Source organism: Dromiciops gliroides, chromosome 1 (assembly GCF_019393635.1).
Source record: "Dromiciops gliroides isolate mDroGli1 chromosome 1, mDroGli1.pri, whole genome shotgun sequence".
Classification (NCBI taxonomy): domain Eukaryota; kingdom Metazoa; phylum Chordata; class Mammalia; order Microbiotheria; family Microbiotheriidae; genus Dromiciops; species Dromiciops gliroides.
In genome coordinates this window covers 317,869,330-317,892,979 of record NC_057861.1, presented here as the reverse complement: position 1 = coordinate 317,892,979, position 23,650 = coordinate 317,869,330, and the positions used below count along the sequence as shown (strand labels likewise).

The window sequence follows — 23,650 nt, the reverse complement described above, 5'->3', positions numbered from 1 at the left end:
TAGAATTCACTTGTGAATTCAACTGGCCCTGGGGAAAATTAAATAAAAAAGAGAATTTAAAAAAATACATGATAGGGGTAGAAGGGTAACCAGATATCAGTTTGGAGGGGGGGGGGAAGATCTGAAGATTTTGGTAGACTGAAAGCTCACTATAAATCAATAGCATGCATTCACATCCAAGGAAGTGAATTCAATTCTGGACTAAATTAAGAAAGGCCTGGTAGCCAAGATAGGGGGGGACAGAGGGGGCTTTATAGTTTCTCTTCATTGTGCTAGTCATACTTGACCTGTAGTAATATGTTCAGATCTGGGTTTTAGGAAAGACCAGAGTAAACTAGAGAGTGTTCAGCCCAAGGGCCAATTGTTTCCAGAAGCAAGGTTTAGAATTTTTGTGCATTTCAGAGCAAAGATCTAGCTTCAATTGACATTTGTCACCTACTGATCCTGTCAGTAAGGCACAAGGTCTTAGCTAATTAATGAAATGATAATGCTTCAATGAGAGACCCTGCTTAGAAGTTCCTAATTAACCAATGTGATAATGAGGTGTTGTGGGCAAGAGGAAAGAACGGTGAAATGGGAATCAGGAGATTTAGGTTTTGGTATTGATTCTGCCACTAATTTCCTACATGATTTGGACAAGTCATTTCTCTCTCTGAATCTTATTCTCCTCATCTAGAAAATGAAGAGGATGTGGAGATGAGGGAAGGGAATAAGCATTTGCATTGTGCTAAACACTTTATAAATATTATCTCATTATCATCTCACAACACTAAGAGGTAGGTGCCTTTATTTTCCTCATTTTAAAATTGAGGAAACTGAGGGAGACAGAGGTTAATAGTCCCTTAACAGTATGGTACAGTGCTGTACTGGTAAAAATATTTAACAATCTCTCTCTGTGTGTACTTATATGTATGTATGTATACACTATATTTGTGTGTGTATATATCTATATCTATATATATATGGAGAGAGAGAGAGAGAGAGAGAGAGTGTGTGTGTTTTGGTAGACTGAAAGCTTACTATGAATCAACAGCATGATTTGACATCCAAGGAAGCTAATCCAATTTTAGTTTAAATTAAGAAAGGCCTAGTAGCTAGGACTTGGGTGAGAGGGGAGGATATATATGCATACACATAGACATATATGCATACACATACGCATATGTATATGTATATGTATAGACATGCATGTATACATGTGTATATATGTATGTGTGTTGTTATAAACTACAATATATAATCACATGCGTGATTATACATGTGTATATCTCCTCCCCAAAGACATATATGTGTGCATATACACATATGTATATGTATGAATAGATGTCCATTAAGTGTTTCACAGTATAGACTGACTAGAATCTTTGTTTTTACTATCTTCCAACTACATGTGTAGAGGCAGCCTATGTGGCTGCTGGGTTTGGAGTCAGGAAGACTTGAATTCAAATGCTGCCTTAGACACTTACTTGCCGTGTGAACCTGGGCAAGTCACTTAACCTCTGTTTGCCTTAATCCACCAGAGAAGGAAATGGCAAACTGCTCCAGGGTCTTTGCCAAGAAAATCAAAAGAGTTGGACTAGAGAGATGTCTGAACAACAACCACGTGTACGTCTACACACACACAGGTTCAGAACACACTTTTAAGTTTAATCTGCATTATTAACATTGTCTCTGTTACTGTCTTAAGTCCAGACCATCAACAAAACAATCAATCAAACCCTGATTTGTAGCATTTGCTGGTTTCTGAGATAGAAATGCTTCCATTAAACATTTGGTCATAGGCTCTAGTGAGCTGGTGTGAACATGCTCCAGCCATACTAGATGATTTATGAGGTCTCTTCCAGTTCTGACATTCTGTGATTTCTCTGATTGGAACTCAGGTCCCATGAGCCCCAGGATCCTCCCACTATAACTGGCTGCCTAGTAGCAGCACAAAAGTGAGCATCCGGGTTTTTAAAATTATTTTATTATGTTATGGATATTATTATTATCCTAATTATTATGTTATGGATAAGAGCTGATATTTAGACGATACTTTAAGATTTGCAAGGTGTTTTACATAAATGATCTCATCTGATCCACACAACAACCTATGAGGTAGATATTAAGACTTTTATCAATAGATAGGGAAATGAAAGCTAAGAGGGGAAGTAAATTATTCATGGCCACATAATTAGTTAGCATTGAAGGGGGATTCAACCTCGGATTTCCCCTGGACTCCCAGTCTTTTTATTGCTTAGGACTTCATGACATGAACTGACTAGAATCTGTCTTTACCATATCTTACCTACATGTTATCAGAAAGAGTCTGTGTCAAGAAAATTTCAGCTTAGGTGTCTGTGGTATTCTTCAAAATCAAATTAATTAATTAATTCATTGAACAAATACAGAGCCGGGAGGCAGAGCACCTTATATTCAGAATAACAAGTATGCCAGTGCTGCTGTGTATGGAGGGAAGCAATGTAGAAGAAGAATGGAAAAACTTGTTGTGAAGATCTTTGCATGATAAACAGGGGTCTTATTCTATTTCTTTTCCTTCCTCCCTTCTTCCCTCCCTCTCTTTCCTCCTTCCTTCTTTCCTTCCTCCCTCTCTTTTTCCTCCTTCCTTTATTTCTTTCCATTCTTTCTTTTCCTAAAGGTAATAGGAAGCCACTGGTAATAGGGGAACCACCAGAGTTTATTAAGTGGGAGGGTATAGTGGCATGGTCAGAACTGTTCTTTAGAAAAAACATTGTGGCAACATTAACCTTCAACTGGGAAATAGCTAAACAAATGGTAATGTATGAATATAATTGAGTATTCCTGTCCTGAAGGAAATGATTAATATAACGACTACAGAAATACTTATATGAACTGATGCAAAGTAAAGTAAGCAGAAACAAGAAAACAATATATACAAGTTATAGCAATGTAATTGAAAGGACCAAAAGAAGAAGAAAATTAAACTGAAGCCTATGTGACTATAATAACCGAGCTTGGATGCAAAGAAGAGTTGTGAGGCTGCATCTCACTTCCCTTCTTTGTAGAAGTGAAGGACTATGGATACATAGATATAGATAGATAGATAATATGTGTGTAAATGATATATGTATGTATGTATGTATATGTATATATGTAAGTATGTATATATGTGTGTATGTGTATATATATATATACTGCATATTCTATCTAATTTGTTTGATGGGGTCGGTTGGTTTTGCTATGTGTTTTTACTTTTTCTCTTTCCTTCTTATCCTGTGTTAAAAGCCATAGCTTTATGGAAAAAGCTCTCCAAATCCAGAAAGAAAAAAAAAAAGGAACTGTGGAATATGGATGCTGATTGGACCATACTATTTCTTTTGTTTTGGGTGCTGTTTTTTTTTTTTGAGATTTTTCCTTTTTGCTTTGATTCTTCTCTTGTAGCATGACTAATGCAGAAATATGTTTAATGTTATTATATATGTGTGTGTGTGTGCATGTATAACCTATATCAGATTACCTGCTGTCTAGGAGGGAGGGATGAAAATTTGAAATTGGAAATCTTATATAAACAAATGTTGAAAACTATCTCTACATGTCAACTGGAAAATAATAATTTTTTTTAAAAGCCATAGCTTTCTGGGCTGGAGAGGGGAGATATATTGGGAAATGAAGTGATATAAAAAATAGGTTCCAATTAATATATTTTTTAAAAGACAAATAATTATTGAATTCAACAAAGTTGTCCAGAAAAAACCCCACTTTGTACATTTTAAAGGGCTATATGAATGTAAGTTGTTATATTTTTTATAAATAAAAGCATCAGTTAAATGTATAGAACTGTTATGTGCTGTGGGGAATGTCAAAAGATCCGCCAATGTGGCCCTTCTGTTATTGTTTTGCATGGCATCACAGTAGATGTCACAAAACATTATATGATTAATGCACAATTAAGTTCTAAAGGTCTTCAAAGTGGAGTGAAGAGATCATGGCAGGCTGGGTTGGTCCAGAAGGCTAACTAAAGGAAATGGGACTCATGGACCTTGAAGGAGGGGTAGGTCTGAGCAAAGAGGAGCAATGGAAGCCATTTTAGACAGGGGAAATCACATGAATAAAGTTAGGAAGATTAGAATGTAGAAGCTGGCTTAGGGGAATGATAAACAGGTGATAGTGAAGGTTGTGGCTGGAGTAGTAGGCATTGAATGCCAGTATGGGTAGTTTGGACCTTATCCTGAAAGTATAGGGATCACTGTAGTTTTTGAAGTAGGAATATTATGAAAATGATACTGCGTGGACATTGATGGCAGTGGTGTATACTTAAACTCTCTAGTCCTTGATTTCTTCCTCTATGAAATGGGAATAATATTATCTGCCCTACTTACCTAATGGGAGTGCTGTGACTATCAAAATCCTATAATGAGTAGAAAAATGCCTTGAAAAGAATAAAGAACTAAATATACATAAGGGATTGTTATCTTTTTCTGGGAACATTAGGGACAGCCCCCTCAATCCAAAAGCAACAAGAAACCCTTGTGAGTTATTCCCCCATGGTAAAAAATTCAGGAACCCATGAGATCTCTCCTCCTCTGCCTCCACAGTGGAGCGGATGCTTAGAAAGGTTCACACTGGGCTATGTAACCAATTACTAGGATTTCTTCTCCGTGATTTTTCTTCCCTTGGGTGGGAACCAAGCATGGAAAATGACTGGAAAACACCCACATTCAGACAGCAGGCAATTTTTCCTATAAGCCCCCGGTTTTTCTTAGATCATTAAAAAGAGGGAAGTAGAGAAAGCGACTTACTGTGCCCTGTGTATGAGAACATTTAGACCATTTCTGTGCTCAGGAATTCTAACATTGTGAGGAGTCTGAATTCAGGGGCTCTGTGTGCACAAGTATGTACCATTCATGCAATAGGTAGAGAAGATTAAATGTGTTTTCATACCACATATTTCTCTGGCTTGCTGGAAACCAGAGGGTGGCTTTCTCTTTGGCTTTTGGGGTATCATTCTTAATAGTGGTATTTGAAATTATTTCAAAGAAGACATCTACCTGGAGGGTTAAAAGCTTTTTTTCCCCCCTTCAATAACACATGCAGTTTCAAGGCCATTTTATTGAATGACTATAGTTTCCTATGCTCAGACTGAGTGCTTTTTTCCCCCCATAGAACCCCTCCTAGTGATGCCGAATGGAACACAGGGGTCAGCACCGAGGGAGCAGGGTTTAGTTACCTCTCTACCCCTTGGAGGTCCCACCGTGAGAAGAGTTAGGGGGAGAAAAGGAAAAGAGAAAAAGAGAGGAAGAAGAAGTAGGGAATGGGAAAAGAGAGGAGGGAAAGAGAAATAGAGAAAGAAACTGGGGAGAAAGAGGTATGTGGGGAATGGAAAAGAGAAAGAATTCATGGACCTTCCCATTTTGGTCTCCACCTACCTTTCCCCCTTGGTTTTTCATGCTGCCCTTTGTATATACTTCAGTCCAGTCAGGTTAATACCCTGATTGTGCACCTTCCTTACTGTACTGTGTAGTCTTAGCTCCTGAACTTTATTCAAAATATCTCCCTCCTCTTAGCTTATCTGAATCCTACCTAACCTTAAAGACCCAGCTCAGGTCTTACCTTCTCCCAGAAAGCCTTCCCTAACTATGCCAACTCACAATGATCTCTCCCTCCATTGATCTCCTCCATCACTTACCAACTACTTCAATAGACTATTGATCTGATCCACATAGATTCTCCTATTAACAAACAGCATATATCATAACCTGCCCATAATCCTTCATCCTGTCTAATTGTTGTCCACGTCCTCCCACAAATCTCCTAACACACTCAAAGCCATCTTCTGGGTCTTTTAGTAACAATATTATTATTGTTACTAATTGTTATTATATGATTAAGTGTGTTAATATATTATAAATTATATTGTTAATAATTGGCATTAACAATAATTAATAACAATGATCACCAGCCTTCCAGGGTTGTCTAGAAGATAAAACAAGGCATTTGTAAAGAGCTTCATGAACCTTACAGCATCATTTAAATGCTAGCTCATTACTTTTTCACTGGGGGACACCACTGCAGCCCAAGGGGGTGTCTGTCTATCAAAGCTAACTCACACTACAGCCCCGGCCCACCTGCTTCTCTGGTGATACGGGTCTTGGAGTCTGCCTTTAACGCTGGGTCTCACACGCTGATCTGCAGCAGTCGGTTTCTGCCCACCAGGCATTTATTCACTGCCCTTTGGGTGACCTGCACTTTTGATTCTTCAGAGAGAGGGGTATTACATGATCCATAGCCACTTGGCAACTCTGGGACACTCTGGCCTGACATTCTGTCTTGTAGCATTACTTATCTTTTCATATGCTTTGTTTTCCTCACTAGATCTTAAGTGGGGGAAGGGCATAGAATTTGCTACATAAGCTGTGCACATCTTGGTATCCCCTGGTAGAGAGGAGCCAAGGACCCTTCGCATAGTAGGGCAGACATCGCTGTTCTTTGTACCTGCCTCCCCAGTGATTAGCATAATGCCTAACACAGAGGAGGTGTTTAATAAATACTTGATGATTAGTTGTCTATCCATTAACTATTTTTATTCTCTGATTTAGAGGTTACTATGTGGTTCCTGAACCACAAATAATCTCTTTCCTTGTAGATCTGAACTTTTTATCAGAAATCTGATGACTGGCCAGTGTTCTTAACCTATGCAGGTTTCTAAAGTCTTGGGTTAAGTTTTGGTAACTTAAGAGCTTAGGGGAAATAGACACAAGGGGACCAAACAGGATGGGATGGGGCTAGGTTTTCAAAGGACCAGAAACTCTTAGGCAGCCCTGTGAGGTAGGCAGGGCACCAGAAAGTAGTTTAGGGGCTTATGGATTGGTATTAACCACCTCTTTACAGGATGTAAGGCCCAAATGACAGACCAAACGGCCTCAGAGAGACAGAAATGAACTTGCAATTGGGAGAACCGGGGTTTAAGTCTCTCCTATGATAATTACTAGCTCTATTATTGAGGATGGGTCATTTAACCACTATGAGCCTCAGTTTCTTCATCTATAAATGAGGAGGTTTAACTAAGTAACCTATAAAGTCCCTTCTACCTCTAAATCTATGGTCCTGTGAACTATAAGACATTTAGTACAAGGTTATTGAAGCTTAAATGAGATACTTTATTTATGTAAAGCCTTAGATGAATTTCAGTTATTACTATGTATATAGCACTTTGTAAACCTTAAAGCTACATGTGTGTACATATATGTATATGTAATATTAGCATACCATTAAATATACACACTAATAGCATACTATTAAATACACATACATAGACACATATATCTGTGTGTGCATATACATATATACATATATTAGCATATATGAATAGTATATATACTACTCAGATATTCATACACTATTAAACTCACTAATATATGTATTTATGTATACAGAGATATGTGTGTATACACATATATACATATAAACATTTATATATACACATGCACATATACATATATACACACACTGTTATTCTACTCAAGGAAAGATCACTAAGCTTGAACATAATATGCTTTTTTTTTTTTTTGGTGAGACAATTGGGGTTAAATGACTTGCCCAGGGTCACACAGCTAGTAAGTGTCAAGTGTCTGAGGTCGGATTTGAACTCAGGTCCTCCTGAATCCAGGGCCAGTGCTTTATCCACCGTGCCACCTAGCTGCCCCTGAGTATGCTTTTCTAGCAATGGTATCCTGGTTAAATTTTATTCCAGAGTCCAAACCTCAGAAAAACTGTGAAGTAAACTTCATCTTTGGTGTCTTCCCACTTCTCCTTTCTATATTTTATTCCTCATCACATCTCTCCCCCTGCTCTCATCCCAGGAAACTTTCTAGTACCCCATTCTGTCAGGGCCTTGCTTTCCATGCAAACGAAATTGATTAACAATTAAATCCACAGATAAATGAAAATAGACCCTTCCCAGGAGGTATTTACAATTAATCAAGGAGTTCTCATAGACTAAAAATTGCAAAGAAATGAATCTCTAATACAAGAATTTAAGTTATTAGAGAAATTTGGTGGGAGAAAATTCCCACTCATCACTCATTCCCCCCCCCCCCCCGGCTCCCCCAATCTCTCAGGGTCCTTTCTGGGAATCCTTCAAATCATATCTCATGGGAAATGAGCTCCTCTACTCTTGTGAAAGGGTGACCTTGCGAGAGGCTGGGGGTGGAGCTGAAGCACATATAAGTATGAAAAGAGATGCTTATCCCTGTAGAGTAGAGTGTAGTCATGGAAGGTTATGTGATAGCATTTCTTTCCCAAGTGTTCACTGTGTATTGGACACTGTATCTGGGGGATACGGAGACAGTTTACAATCTGGTAGTCAAGACAAGAGAGGCACCATTACTTCAAACCACAGATGTCAGAAACATAGACTTGAACAAAATCAATAATAGCTGCTTGGGGATAAACAACAGAAGGGATAAGTAATCAGAGAAGGTAGGAAGAATGAAGAGGAAGATAGGCGGGCAGGCACTGGCATAGAGTGACTGGCATGATTGGAATCAAGTGGGAGTAAATCGGGGAAGGCTCCAAGGTGGAGGTGAGCTTGGACAGAGCTTTGAAGTAGTGGAGGAAGATGGTGGGCATGATGGAGAGAGAGGAGAGGATTTGAAGGAGGATGAATTTTGCAGCTTCCTTTGCTCAGGATAGAATGTCATTTCCTCCACTGATTAAAACTCACCCTATCCTAGGGGCAGCTAGGTGGCACAGTGGATAGAGTACCAGCCCTGGAGTCAGAAGGACCTGAGTTCAAATCCAGCCTCAGACACTTAACACTTACTAGCTGTGTGACCCTGGGCAAGTCACTTAACCCCAATTGCCTCACACACACAAAAAATTTACCCTATCCTTCTAGGCCCAGTTTAAATGCCATCTCCTCCATGGAGCCTTCCCTGAGCCCCCCACCCCCACCCCAAGGTGGAAGTGATCATTGCCACCTTTGAAATCCCATAGTGCTTTGTTCTTATTTCTCCATACTTTCACAGTTTGCTTGGTGCTTTATTAAATTGTGAATTTGCCTTATCCTCCCAAGCAGATTACCAACTTCATGAGGGTAGAGACTGTGGCTTATTCATCTTTGTGTAGCTCATGTAGTGATAGTGGTAGTTTGGATTGATAAAGAGATCAGGAAGTAAAACCCCATTATTTCACTGATCCAAACCTAAAATTTAATATTTCCTATAAATGCAAAATTTGATCCCAACTGATTTGCCCCAAGTTCTTCCAGAAGTCTTGATTCTGAAGCTATGTGTCCACACCAGAGAAGGCAGGAACAACATGGAGTCCACAAACCACAACATAATAAATTGAATCACAAGCCATGTGGTTCAAAGGAGGAAATATCAGGGGAAAGTCCTGTTTCCTCACACTGGTGCCGGAACCACTCTCACAATGGAAATAAACTGGTGGTTTCAGTAGATGCCTCAAGTATTTACTATCTGCGGATTTCTTGTTCTCATGAGTGTCTCTTAGCTTGTTGGCACACAGAATATATTACTGTAGCTATTATAACTGACCATAAAAAAATAAACAAACCTGTAGTTAACTTTTGGACATGGTATGGTAAAGGCAGTGTACTGATAGTCAGGAGACCTGATTTTTTGTTTTGTTTTGTTTTGTTTGGCCATTACTCGCTGTTTAACCTCAGGAAAATCATTTTTTCCACCATGGATCTCAGTTTCCTCATCTAGAAAATCAGTGGGTTGCTCTAGATAGTCACTGGGATGCTTTTCAGTCCTAATAAGCAAAGCTAGATAGACACAAGATAGATGCCACAGATGTCAGAAATACAGACTAGGAAATAGTCAATAATAATTGCTTGGGAACAGAAAGAATAAACAATTAGAGAATTTATTAAGGATGAAGGGAAGGGTAGGTGGGCAGGCACTAATGGTCTTAAAAAACACACAAAAAATTCTCTCCATTGTCCATATTGTCCCTGGGCCCACCTGCCTTTCCAGTCCCCTCTGTTGAGCACAGTTAAAGCACCGTGATAAGGAAATCAACATCTCTCTGAGTCAATTCCAAGGCCAAGGACTATACATTTCAGATCAACCAGTTGTCCTTCACTGGCTGTTTTCCATGGGTCATGCTAACAGCAATACCTTGTACTAGCTGTGCTCTTTATCTCCAGTGACTCACCTGATCATCATCGGAACCTTAAGAGAGAAGCAGGTCACATATTATTATCCCTACTTGACAGCTAAGGAAACTGAGGCATGGCCAGAAAGTAACAAAACTAGCACCAGAGGTCAGGTGCCATTCTCTTTCCTCTATAACTCACTGCCCAGTCTCTAAATGGCCAAGTACAAACTGATTTCTAGGACCAAAGCCTACACCCTCCTGACGGTGCAGAAGGTCAGCAATGTTGCCTTCATATACACACTGTTACCATTCTGGTTATCTTTCTTCCAGGGGCAAGAGAGCACAAGTCCATGGTCTTGAGCTAATGCTCCAAGGTCTCCTCCTGGGGCAACTGTTTGACTGAGCCTTGGCAACAGAGAGAAGGAAAGAATACCAAGTCAGCTTCGTGGCTGACCACTCGGAAGGCCTCTGTGGGAGGTGCCCTGCCCTCCCCTTCATCTCCTTCCCAGGTTGTTCATTCTTAAACTTCAGAGGGGAGAAATATCTCTAGTTTTCTGTCATATATACCCAGCTGGAAGGTTGAACTTTGAGCATAATGACTGTCATTCTTATTGCAATGTGTGGGATAGAGAAGGGCTATAGCCCTCTCCAACTTCACTCCTCCATGTGGCTGTCAGCACTCTTGGAAGCCTGACCTCAGAACACAAATGGCCAATTTGGACACAGCATACAATGAGTCAACTCATTCAATAAACAGGTATTAAGCTCTTATCATAAAACATCACACTCAACAAGCAGGAAGTAGGTCTGAATCATAGACTATAAGAACTGGAAGTCACGTTAGAGACCAGGCAGTCCAAGGCCCTTATTTTACAGATGAGTATTGTGATTCCACAAAAGTGAAGTGATGCCAAAAGTCACCTAATTAGTGAGAGGCAAAGTAGGACTCAAACCCAGGTCTTCAATTGGCAATTCCATCCTTCGCCCACCATGCCAGCACATTTCAGTGGAAGGAATACCAATCCAGAGACCTCATTTAGCCAGTAACACATTGAGACACCTTAAAGCAAGTCATTTCACCTCTAGAGACCTCAATTTCCTCTTCAGCCAACTATGGTAATTATTTTTGCCCTATAAAGTATCCCCCTAAAGTCTCAGTACAGTTTTAAACTTTAGTAGGAGAGTGCTTTGTAAATCTTCAAGGCATACATTTTATATATATATATATATATGTGTGTGTGTGTATATATTATATATACACACACGTGTGAATATATGTATATGTGTTGGTTGTTAACATATGTTGATATATGTAGTGAAGATCACATAATATATAATGTATGAACTCATGCGAAAAATATAAAGTAGCATAAAATGCATATGAATATTTTGTTCAATTATTTTATTATTATATCATATTCCATGCACATACTATTTATCTATATCTATCTATATCTATATCCATATCCATATCCATACAATAACGTCTCCCTTAGACATAGAAAGATAATGATGTAGGTGTTACTGTCTCCAATGTTGGAGTCTGTAGTGCTTAAATGGGATTCTGACATTGACATCAGATATAGATATAGATACAGATATGCATATACATGGTGCATATAAATGCATTCATAGGTATATTAGAGCAGGGCTTCTTAAACGTTTTCCACTCATGACCCCTTTTCACTGGAGAAATTTTTACTCAACCCCAGCTATGTATGTCTATAAAATAGGTAAATATTTACCATCAAATATTTCTCAACCCCCATATTCAGTTACATAACCCCATAGGGGGTCACAACCCACAATTTAAGAAGTTTTGTATTAGAGTGGAAGTCTAAACCATAGCTATTATCAACAGCAGCCCCTTTCTTTGGCTACTGACTAAAAGTTGTCTAGGAGGTTGGTTGCTCCACGGTTAGCTGGTCATTATTCATATCTGTTGTTTGTTCACAGTTGACATTATCTTGTCAATGTTTGACACATTTGTTTTCTTTCTATCACTTTCAGTTTATACTCAAGTTGGTTTTATTTATTTTTTTGGGGGGGGTTAATGCTAAGATTATCCAATTAATGTTGCCATATACAAATTCTGAGGCTTCAATCACTACATACTCTTGAAACTAAACAATTTACATTCAGAAATTGCTAATTGCTAATGTAAATAATGATAATAACAGTAAAACACTAAGTGTGAGCTCCTGAAAACATGGGCAAACTCAACTCATGCAATCTGACTCTAAACCTTTTTCTTTTGATGGGCCTGATACTCAATTGTTGCTGCCCCTCACATTGCTCTCAGCTTTGCCTCCTTCTCTGGATCCCACTGATTCTCTGGTACTGCCTACAGTTACCCACTCTGCAGATAGGCCTCTTGCCTGTTGCCCTTTTCTGTGACTCTATATTTGTTCATCAAGTAATCAAACTTTCCCAATATAGATATCATCAAACTTCACTGTGTAAATGACCTATTTCTTGATTCTGGCTTCTCAGACTCAGACTACAGACCTTATCTGCCAGCCCATCACCAACCCACAGTACTTTGCTCTTTAAGATCTCAGCCTGTGGAGGATTCCCATCTCTACCAGGTGGGGTTGGAGGGAGCAGGACAGAAAGATTCTCTCACCTTTGACAACAGCATTATCGTTCTGACCACTGGTGTTTACTATATGACTGTACAATGCACTATACAAATGCTGTAAGTGTAGATGAAGAAAGAGAAAGAGACTGGGTTGTTGTATGTAGTCTAAGCCTAGAGAAATAGTTATTTTAAATAAATACTAAGGTTTTTTTTTCCTGACGTATAGTTCTCTCCTTGAAAAACTGATAGGTAAATAAATAGCATAACAGACAGAAGACTGCCTTCGAGTTAGGGAGATCCGAATTCAAGTTCTGCCTTTGACACAAAGTCATTTAAGTACCAAACATCCCAGAAAACTCTTGGATATGTGCTACACTTGAAAGAACCCTAGCTTTGGAGTTTGAGAATGTAGGTGTAAATACTGTCTCTGACACTTACTACTCCTGTGACTTTGGAGAGGTGCTTAAGCTTTGGGGGAATACGGTTTCTTCATTTATAAAATGGGGAGATTGTATCAGATTTGACATTCCTACTGTCTCTAGGTCTCTAATCCTTTAAATTGATCCACACCATTGGGAGAAATTTACACACTAGGAATTCTTTGAAGTGTTGACATCATAGGTCTGAACCAAGAAAAAAACCCCACACAAAATAAATCCAAACACATTTTTCTCCTAAAAGGGAAGGGAAGGAAAATAAATTCCAGTACAGTGAAGGTTCTTGTTAGCTGAGATCCATTTATTCCCATCACCTTGCTGTTAAAAAAATGATCTGTGGACCCTCATTTCTTATATGAAGCTCAAACTCTTTAGCTAGACATTCAAGGTCTATTCTTATCTGGTCCCAGACTACTATTATAGCCTTATCTCCTTCATAGAACCTAAGCTCCAACAACTTTGTTTATATCTATCCTGGGTACTTTGTCATATCTGGCTTTGTCTCGTCCCTCTTCATGAAAATATTTTACCCCCAAAACTCCGTCTCCTTCCCCCATAAGACTACAGCATGTTATAGTATATTATACTTTGAATCATCGATATCACATCTAAATCTCATTTCTCCTAATTATGAGCTCTGTAGCCTTGGGTAAGTGACTGAATACTTGACCTATCTCAGTCTCAGTTTCACATCTGTAAAATGGCAACAACACTGGTAGGACCTTTTCATATCCTACCTTCCTGCCTTTTCACTGACTGAGTCCCATGCCTAGAATATACTTTCTCCTCCCCTCTGCCTCCTAGAATCTCTCTCTTCCTTCAAGATGCAGGTCAAGTATCATTTTTTTTTAAAGTGAAGCCTTTCTTGATCCCTCCCAAGGAATACACTCCCTCTCTGACTACATTGCATTTATTTCCATTTATTCTGCATATACCTATATATCTCCTTGTTGTATTCTCCATTAGAATATAAACTCCTTGGGATAGGGATTGTTTCAGTCATCATATTTGTATTCCTAGCTCCTAGCATACATATGCCTGGAATAGAGTAGATACCTAATAAATATTTGTTGATTGATTGAAACCTAACTCAAAAGATTGTCTGAAATATGCCATGAGATAATATGTGACAAATGATAAAGAGTTATATAAATGTGTAGGGGTACTGATCTCTGACCAGCCCTTGTTCCTAGCCCAGGATCTAATCTAGGAAGTACAAGGTATTAAATTATGAAGAGGCAGTTATGCCCAGTGATCTCTTCACAAAGAATGAACAAAGTGTGAAGTTGACTAAATTGGATGGAACAACACCAAATAGCTAAGTAATGATTGGTTATCCCTCCAGGTTGACTTTAAAAGACAGGAGAACAGTTTGAGAAGGAGTCAGTCCAGGCCAGCAGCTGCATTGTGAGGATTGACCCTTGTACCTCTACCAGAGGGTAGTGGACAGGGCAAGGGGAGGATTTTCTGTCCTCCCCTGCATCCGACAGGGAGCAAAGGCATATGCTCCTCAGAAAGAAATAAACATAGAGAGGCAGCAACCTCAAGGAATGCTATCTCTGGCAACAGGGAAGGCAGCTAACCATAGATATAAAGGAAAACTAGCCCTGGCCCTTGAGAAGACTCTATGAGTTGAGAAAGGACTTCAAGGTGCTGTAGTACCAGAGATATGAGTTATCTTGGCCATGTGGTCCTTACATGTAAACCTCACTGTCATTGCACTCCAAATTTGTGACTATTCTTCCCATAGATATTGTATTTATTTGTGAAAGAAGCTTATTGGGAAATTTTTTGTAGCTACTCTTCCTCCCATGCCATTTTTGTTTGTTTGTTTGTTTTTGCAGGGCAACGGGGGTTAAGTGACTTGCCCAGGGTCACACAACTAGTGTCAAGTGTCTGAGGCTGGATTTGAACTCAGGTACTCCTGAATCCAGGCCCAGTGCTTTATCCACTGCACCACTTAGCTGTCCCCTCCCATGCCATTTTAATAAATGCTACTGCTTTGAGTTAATTGTGTCTACTGACTGACAGTGAAAAAAGAAGCTCACCAGTAGGGGCTCATGAGCTATGGTAGTAGTAGGAGTCCAGACTCACAAGATCCCATTGGAACCTATAAAAGTAGTCTCTGCACCCTGCTATGGGGAACCAACCTGAAAACTGTGAATTCTGAGTTGGGGAGGTTAACACAGAAGAAGTGTTACAAATGCAAGCTATTCTTATTGTAAGCTTCTCAAGGGCATTGTAAACCTTTCATTGGCTATCACAATGTCTGGCACTGTGGTACTCAATAAATAGTAGGTATTCAATAAAAGTTTAATGAATTGTCACAATTTCACTGTATTTTTACAATGAGCTACACAATTATTAGCCACTATTTCTTGAGTGACTTCTGTTCTCTGACCTCATATCAGTTCCATTAGAATCGAAGAGTTTGAAATAAAAAGAAGCAGACTGAGCAGAATGGCTTCTCCTAGATAGAGGTCTGTCTAGGGAAGCAGCAGGCAGGGGGATGAAAAGCAGCAGCCAGCCATGCCTATATATTAGCAGCCCTACTGAGCAGTATTGCCATCCTTCATAGCACTCTGCTACCTCGCTAAGCTTTACTGGGTTATTCCTCTCCCAGGAAAGATGATTAAATTTGCTATAAAAATGCCCATAAACCTGGGAGTGTCTACACCTCCATTGAGGGAGACTTTAGGAATTAAATAATTTGGTTATAGCTACTATTAAAACAGTGTATCATATCACCATGAAATCTCCCCAAATGACAAGCATCCCCCCCCAAAAAAAAAAAACCCAGGTATCACTGCAGATTCGTGTTCAGTCCCAGAGTGACAATTGAGATGTATTGATGTTCTCTGACACCTTTAAGGTAGAGGTTACCTCTGGTGTTTCCATTTTACAGATAGGGAATAGGCAAGCCCCCTTTTAGTTCAACTCTGGCTACAAGTTAGAAGCTGGGTGGGTCTAAGGTGACCCTAGAGGGCTGCCTTTGACATATTACACAGATGTGAGAGAGATTTGGAGGGAGGGGTCCTAAATACCTTTTGCCAGATGTAAATCAGTGAGGGTCTTTTTCAATCACATCCTGATATCTAGATGAGGAAAATCCAACAGATTTCAACCTGAAGACAGTAAGCTCTTTTGTTCTGGTTCACAGGTACAGAAAGCCATATTTCAAACAGGAAGACTGGTCAAAATAGACACAATCTGGCTTATAACAATGACTTTGACATGTCAAAGTCTATCCTTATAAAATGTGTCTGTTCTTTCACTATCCTACCCACTGACCTTTAGCAAGCACACATAGGCATCTGGTCACCTTAAAACCATTCTCATCTAAGGAAGTATGTTTTGGTTCTGGTAGGTAAATATTCTCATGACCTTTTTAGGGAAAGCCATAAAAAAATCAAAATTGAAACAAAGAGAAGAAAATAATAATTGTGAAGATGTATCTTTCCTCTGCTAAAGGGGAGAAGAAAGAAAAGAGACGTATTTTATCTTCTAAGAAAGGGAGAAAAAGCAGAAGCGGAATCAAACTCTTACAATGAGCCTAATTCCTTGAAGAAGGGTCAGTGGCAGGGATGCCGGTCAAGCATCCAAAGAGGTTTGATATTGAACGTTCTGAAACAGGAATCACACAGGATTCTCTGCCTGCAAATGCATTTTATGGGCAGGGTACTTAGAAGGAAAGGAAATGGCACACTTGATGAAATCAGGGCAGCCACCAAATTGCTTCCTGCTCCAGCATTTTATCCTTACACACACACACACACACACACACACACACACACACACACCCTCAGGACTGGCCAGCAACTGAGCATGAGATGGCAGGGGAGGGGGCAGGGGCAGCAGGCCAGGTTAGTGAAATTCTGCCACAGGGCCATGAGCTGGGGTATCTGCCTGGCTGTGCTTTAAGCAGTTAAAGGGGGCCAGGGGTGGGATGAGGACGGTTGCCTGGCTGGGCTCAGTGCAAGAACTCTCACTGAATTCTTCCTTTACTTAAGGAAGAATTGGCCATTCTTAGGTAATGGGGGGTGGGGTGGGTAAGGGGAAAGAAGAGGAGAGGACAGGGTGGGGTGTTGTGAAATATATTGGAATGGGCCCTTTTCCATTGGCATTAGCAGAAAGAGGGAAGCTGGGGGTGGCTGGAGTGACTCAGAGGGTAGATCACAGAATCTTAGTGTTGGAGGAGACCCTGAAGGCCATGTATTCCAACCTTTACCCAAAGCATAAGTCCCACCAATGACATTCCCAACACGGGGTCATTCAGCGTCTTCTTGAAGTCACCCCCTCCCCCAAGCCATGGAGAATTCACTTCCCTCTGAGGTAACCAGTTACCCTTTGGGATAGCTTCAATTGTTAAGAAGGGTTTTTTCTTTATAACCAGAGAAATCTTCCTTTTTTCAGTACCTAGTCCTAGCTCTGCTCTCTGGGTCCAAGCAGAACAATGGTACCCCCATACATTTTCATAGAGGCTCCAGACCCTTATCCTTCACAAATTCGAAGGGGACAGGGAAGGTGGTGAGATATTTAGTCTCTCTGTGCTACCGAAAAACTGTGATAACCATACTTGCCTATTCTTAGGGTCTTTGCCAGGAATAACTAATAGTGACTGTAAAATACTTCCCTAATTACAAAGAGCTCATTAGTGTTAAATAATAACTTACTGTGGGTGGCCTTGGCAAGTCTCCACAGCAGGGCTCCTGAAGGAAGGAAGGAAATCACTCCTATGTTCCACTTGTCCCCCCCACCTCCAGGACAAGCCTAGGGAGACCACGGGCCTCATCAAGTTCTCTCCTCAGCACTGGGTACCACAGTCATGCACAGACAGCCCCCTGAGGTTGACATCCACTTTGGCCTTTGCTCAGTCAGTAAAAAGGCATGTAAGAAGTGCTTGCCTGATGGCACTAAGCATGGAAGAGACAAATAAATGTACAATCTCTGTCCTCAAGAGCTCACCACCTAACTAGGTACATATAAGATATATACCAAGAAATGGAAGAAAATCTGAAAGAGAAAGGCACTAGGCAACTGGACGATCAGGAAAGGCCTCTTGCAGAAGGAAAAATTTGAGCTGAGTTTTGAAGAAAGCCAAGGAAATCAGGAGGCAGATGTGAGGGGAGCAAAAAATTCTTTTTTTTGCGGTGGGGAGGGAGGGTGGCAAAGCATTCTTAAACTTTGCAATTCTCCTGCCTTTCTAACAACCACCCCGAGTCCCAAATTTCTGGTGCTCCTAATTCACCAAACACATTAGAAGCTTAGAGATGGCTTTTGGGCCTAGGACTGGATTTGGGAGAGGGTTTGTAAGGTGAAAGATGCAGCTAAGGTATTAGTTGAGTTCTCATATTTGAGTATTTGATCTTTGAAAAATGCAGTCTTAGATCTGGGAAGCCAAAGGAAGTCCATTCCTATGCCCCAGGTCCCAGCCTTGGGGGGCCACAAAGGCAGGACTGTGGATGGTTCCCTGGCTGCCCAGGTGATAAGAAGTGCTGGTATCAGAACACACATCACCCCCCAGCAGAAAAACCTTGCCCTATCCCTGGGATGGATATAATAGCTCAGTTAACAACCTCGATGCTGTACAAATATCATTCATCACTCAAGACAAGGGTGATAAAAGGGTGAAAGTACCCTCCCCATCCCCCTCTGCTTTTGAAACAATTCCCTTTTAAATTATCGGTATCTTTTCTAACCTGCTCAGCTGTAACAGTTACATGGGCTTATTAGAAAGCCTAGGCCAGTCTCCTTTCTTAATTTGGGGTGGATTCCCCTTTATTTGTCTTTGCACACTTTTCCTTCTCCCCATACACCCCCTCCTCTAAGGAACACTGACTTCACCCCGGTCCAGCCTGCTTGGGAGTTGGCTCCAATTTTCCTTTCCCTGTCTCCCCTTACATCCTTCTCCAAGTCAGCAGATTTGAGCTGGAAATAATAGACCCAGAATTCAGTGGTTGTACCATTTGCTCTGGGAGCTTGACAATTAACTAAAAAAAATGTCTGGGGTTCACTCAGAGTAACAATTCACAGCCCTTGCGTGTGACAGGAGGAAACGAAAGCCCCTCTGGAGAAGGAAGAGATCTCAACATCAGGCCAGGAGGTGTCTATTTCAGCTGGAGGGAAATTCAAGGAGCCTTATTATTCACAAGATCTCTTTCCAGTTTTGACCTTAAGAGTACTCTTAACCTTCCTCCTCCAGCTTGCTAATGGGCAAATAAATCTTGGGAGAGTATCTTAAATTCTTTTTTATCACAGACTGTATCACTGCGATAATAAGACCAGCCTTCAGAGTAACCATTAAGCTGGAGAAGGTGTGGTCATCATTTATGATTTTTTTTAGCCTTAATTGCTAGACAGACACTTTAAGTGGGAAGTCTGTCTAATGAGCCCAGTCATTAAAACATCAAAAACTGTTATCTCAGGTTTCTATTTTAGTTAGACATTACATTATTTTAATAAGGGGACTGCATTTCTTGTCACCGGTTTCAGTAATCCAGCCCAAAGTGGTACACCAGGGAGCTGGGACAGGGGGATAAGGGAAAGGGGAAGGAAGAGCAGTCTTTCCTTTGGAAAATAAGGAACTGAAATAAACTATGGGATACTAAATGAGAGACAGGTGTCTTCGGCATAGGCTCATAGGATCCTGTAGTAAATATAGAAGTAACAGGTATCTCAGAGGTCAAATGGGCCACTTCCCTTATTGTACAGATGAGAAAACTGAAGCCAAGACAAGTGACTTGCCTGAGATCACAGAAATAGCAGGTATTTGGGAATAGTCAATCCACGGCTCACGAAGGCTTTTTTTTTTTTTTTGCTCCTGCCAGAGGAATCAGAGGGATTGCTGGGACAGATGGTATTGGGTCAGCTGGAACATGGGACAAACAGAATGATGATGGTCCATTGAGTTTTCTGGCTATGGTTTCTTAGCTGTGAATTTCTGTTGGGAATATTTAGCAGCTTCCATGCCTTTAAAGATTCATGCCTACTTGCCTCCCTTCTCTCCTCTCTACATGGTATAGTAGAAAAAACACTGGGGTGAGACATGAAGGTTCTGGCTTCTCATTTCAGTCCTGCCATTTACCTCCTATGTAACCTTCAACAGTTCCCTTAACCTTTCAAAGTCATGGTTTCTTTATCTGTGAAATGGGCACAATAAGTGGGGCAGCTAGGTGGCACAGTAGTCCTGGATTCAAGAGGACCTGGGTTCAAATCCATCCTTAGATACTTGACACTTACTAGCTGTGTGATCCTGGGCAAGTCACTTAATCCTCATTGCCCCGCAAATAATAATAATAATAATAATAATAATAATAATAATAATGTTAATGTTTAAAATGGGCACAATAAAATACTTCCAGTGTATAACCTCACAAGGTTGCTTTGAGAAGAGACATTTTTTAAACTTTAAAATGCTGAATAATGATTGCATATATATAACCTATACCAAATTACTTACTGTCTTAAGAAGGGGGAAGACGAGGGAGGGAGGGAGAAAATTTGGAACTCAAAATACTTTTTAAAAAAATAATAAACATTTTTACTTAAAGTTTTGAGTTCCAAATTCTATCCCTCCTTCCCTCCCTCCCCCTCCCTGCTCCCTGAGGCAGTAAGCAATCAGATACAGCTTATACACATGCAATTATGTGAAACATTATTATCATATTTGTCATTTTGTACTAGAAAACTTGGATAAAAGAAAAAATGAAATTAAAAAATACATGCTTTAGTCTGTGTTCAAGTAACATCAGTTCTTTCTCTGGAGGTGAATAGTATGCTTTATCATTTGTCCATTGGGATTGTCTTGGATCATGGTATTGTTGAGAATAGTCAAGTCATTCACAGTTCTTCATGAAACAATATTGCTGTCTCTGTGTACATTGTTCTCCTGGTTCTGCTCACTTCACTATACATCAGTTCATATAAGTCTTTCCAGGCCTTTCTAAAATCATCCTGCTTGTCATTTCTTAAAGCACAATAATATTCCATCACCATCATATACCACAGCTTGTTTAGTCATTCCCCAACTGATGGACATTGCTTTGATTTCCAATTCTTAGCCATGACAAAAAGAGCTGCTAGAAATATTTTTACAAATAAGTTTTTTTCTCTCTTCAAAATTATTCTTAAAAATGAGTGTTAAAATGTGTCTTTACATGTAATTGAAAAAACAAAACACTTAAAAAATAAAATACCATATAAATGTGAATTATCACCATTGTTGCTGCTGTTGCCATTATTTCCTAAATACTACTCAGACTTTGAATATTGTGGAAGGAACACTGGCCTAGGAAACAAAAGACCTCATTTTGAGTTCTGGTTTTAACATATCCAACACCATGGACAAATCACTAGATGGAGCCTCAGTTTCTCCATCTGACCATTACTCTTGTACTGCTTACCACCCAGGGTAGTTTTGATGAAAGCTCCCTGCAAAGAGCCTCACATAAAAGCCAGCTGTGACTATTATTAGCATCCATCAAGGACAAGGCATCTCAAGTAAAGACTTGATGGTTGTAGCAGCCCATGTGGTTCTTACTCCCCCCCCCTCCCCCCGCCGTCCCTTAGCTCCTCTGGCATTCATAGACTGTATCAGACCATTTTGTACTGGATTATATCCCATTTTGTGTTGTTGTTTAACTATTTTATACACTGTATATCCCCAACTCAAGTGTTCTAATTCATGTTCATGAAGTGGGGGTTACATTGGGATGCTAAAGCTTGTGCCAATAAAGCATAGTCAGCCAACAAGTATTTATAAAGTGCCTACTATGTGACAAATCCCATGATAAGTGCTAGAAATTCTAAGAAAGGCAAAAGACAGTCCCTGTCCTGAGGAGCTTACAATTTAATGAGGAAAATGATATGCAAAAAAACTGTACAAAGAAGCTATGTGCAGGATAAATGGGAAGCACCAGCCTTCCAACACAGGCCTTGGGATGGACTCAATGGCTGTCATCTGATGACCAGAGAGATTCATCATCGGATTGGCCAAATGATCATGGATATTTTGACCTTGGAAACTCACAAAGACCCATCTGACCCAAAGGAGTTGTGATCTGTGTGTCTGATGGACAGAGTATCCCCAATGACAGAACAATTAGAATATAAATTCCTTGACAGGCAGGACTCTTTTATTTTTGTGTTGGCATTCCCAATGCATAAAATAATTCTTAACACCCAGTACTTAATAAATATTCATTAATTGACTTCAACGTATTGAAATTATAATAGCTCATGTTTCACATTTTATGATTTGCAAACTAAACTCTACAATGTTGGTGTCAAGAACATAGATGGTGAAGGGGAGAAGGGGATATACAAGTGGCGTCCCAGACTGGACAGGAAAAGCAAAACAATACCCTAGAATTAATGGTCAGAATGCAAAGACCAATCAAAGAATCTAGGGGATGGTCTCTTATGTCTAGAATTTTCTCCCTTCTTTCCTCCACAGAATCCCTAACTAGCTTCAATGTGTAGCTCATGTCACATCCTGTACAAAGCCTGTGATTACTCCAACCATTATTCATAATCTCTTTTTAAAAATTACTTGAATTATTTGTGTGTACTTTGTGTTTACTTACATTTCTGTGTATATACGTGGGTATGGATGGATGAATGAACATAAATAGCATATAATCTTCTTGAGGGCAGGAACCGTTTCCTTTTTTGTTTTTGTAGCTCCAGTGCCTAGGGCACATAAAACATGCTTAATAAACATTTGTTGAATTAAATTGAACATTTCCTTTCCTTTTTTTTACATTTCCTATAGAGCTTAGCACAGGGTACCACTCAGAGGAACACCTCAGTACACATTTGATAGTTGATCATTCCAGATCTCTAGTTGATTCAAAACCCAGTTCAACACTGAATTAACTCTACTGACTTCATTATGCTGGAATGTTTAAAACCAATCCACCTGGATATTCCAACAACAAAACAAACAAATAAACAAACAAAAAACAAAAACCCTAGCCTAATTCCACTCTCTTAGCCTGCATGGTCTATATGGTGAGCATATTGATAGAACTAGTTATGGTTCTTGGACAGAACTTGCTACCAACCTCAAGAGTCTGACTAAAAACTAGGAAATGGGGGCAGCTAGGTGGTACAGTGGATAAAGCACTGGCCCTGGATTCAGGAGGGCCTGAGTTCAAATCCAGCCTCAGACACTTGACAGACTGTGTGACCCTGGGCAAGTCACTTAACTCTCATTGCTCCACAAAAACAAAACAAAACTAGGAAATGCCTAAAGATAGAAAACATGAAAATATGCATTTTAAAAAGGAAATAAGGGAAGACACTCAAAATGATAACTTGGTAAACCTCACTTATGTTCATGGAAAGTTAATGGAGAGAATTATCTCAAATAAGATGGAATCAGAACTCAAAGTTTTATCAGTATATTGAAGAAGTGATCACATGGAGAAGGCTTGGTTTTTAAAAACTGCAGGGATAGCACAAGAGATTAGGGTCAGAGTAGTAGGTCCAAAATCCATCACAAATCAGTAAAGTAGTGCCAGATTTGTAAAAACTTGTGCAAAAT

The 23,650-nt window shown here is 39.9% G+C and overlaps 1 protein-coding gene across 1 annotated transcript in view; it reads right to left on the bottom strand.

The window, feature by feature from the left end:
* Positions 1–22,783, bottom strand: part of ZBTB7C (zinc finger and BTB domain containing 7C) — a 99,307-nt gene extending 76,524 nt beyond the window's left edge. The window contains exon 1 of the mRNA XM_043979681.1: positions 22,689–22,783. Coding sequence (XP_043835616.1) covers positions 22,689–22,690 — 2 coding nt within the window. The 5' untranslated portion in view covers positions 22,691–22,783. The remainder of the gene's footprint in view (positions 1–22,688) is intronic.
* Between the last annotated feature and the right edge of the window lie 867 nt (positions 22,784–23,650).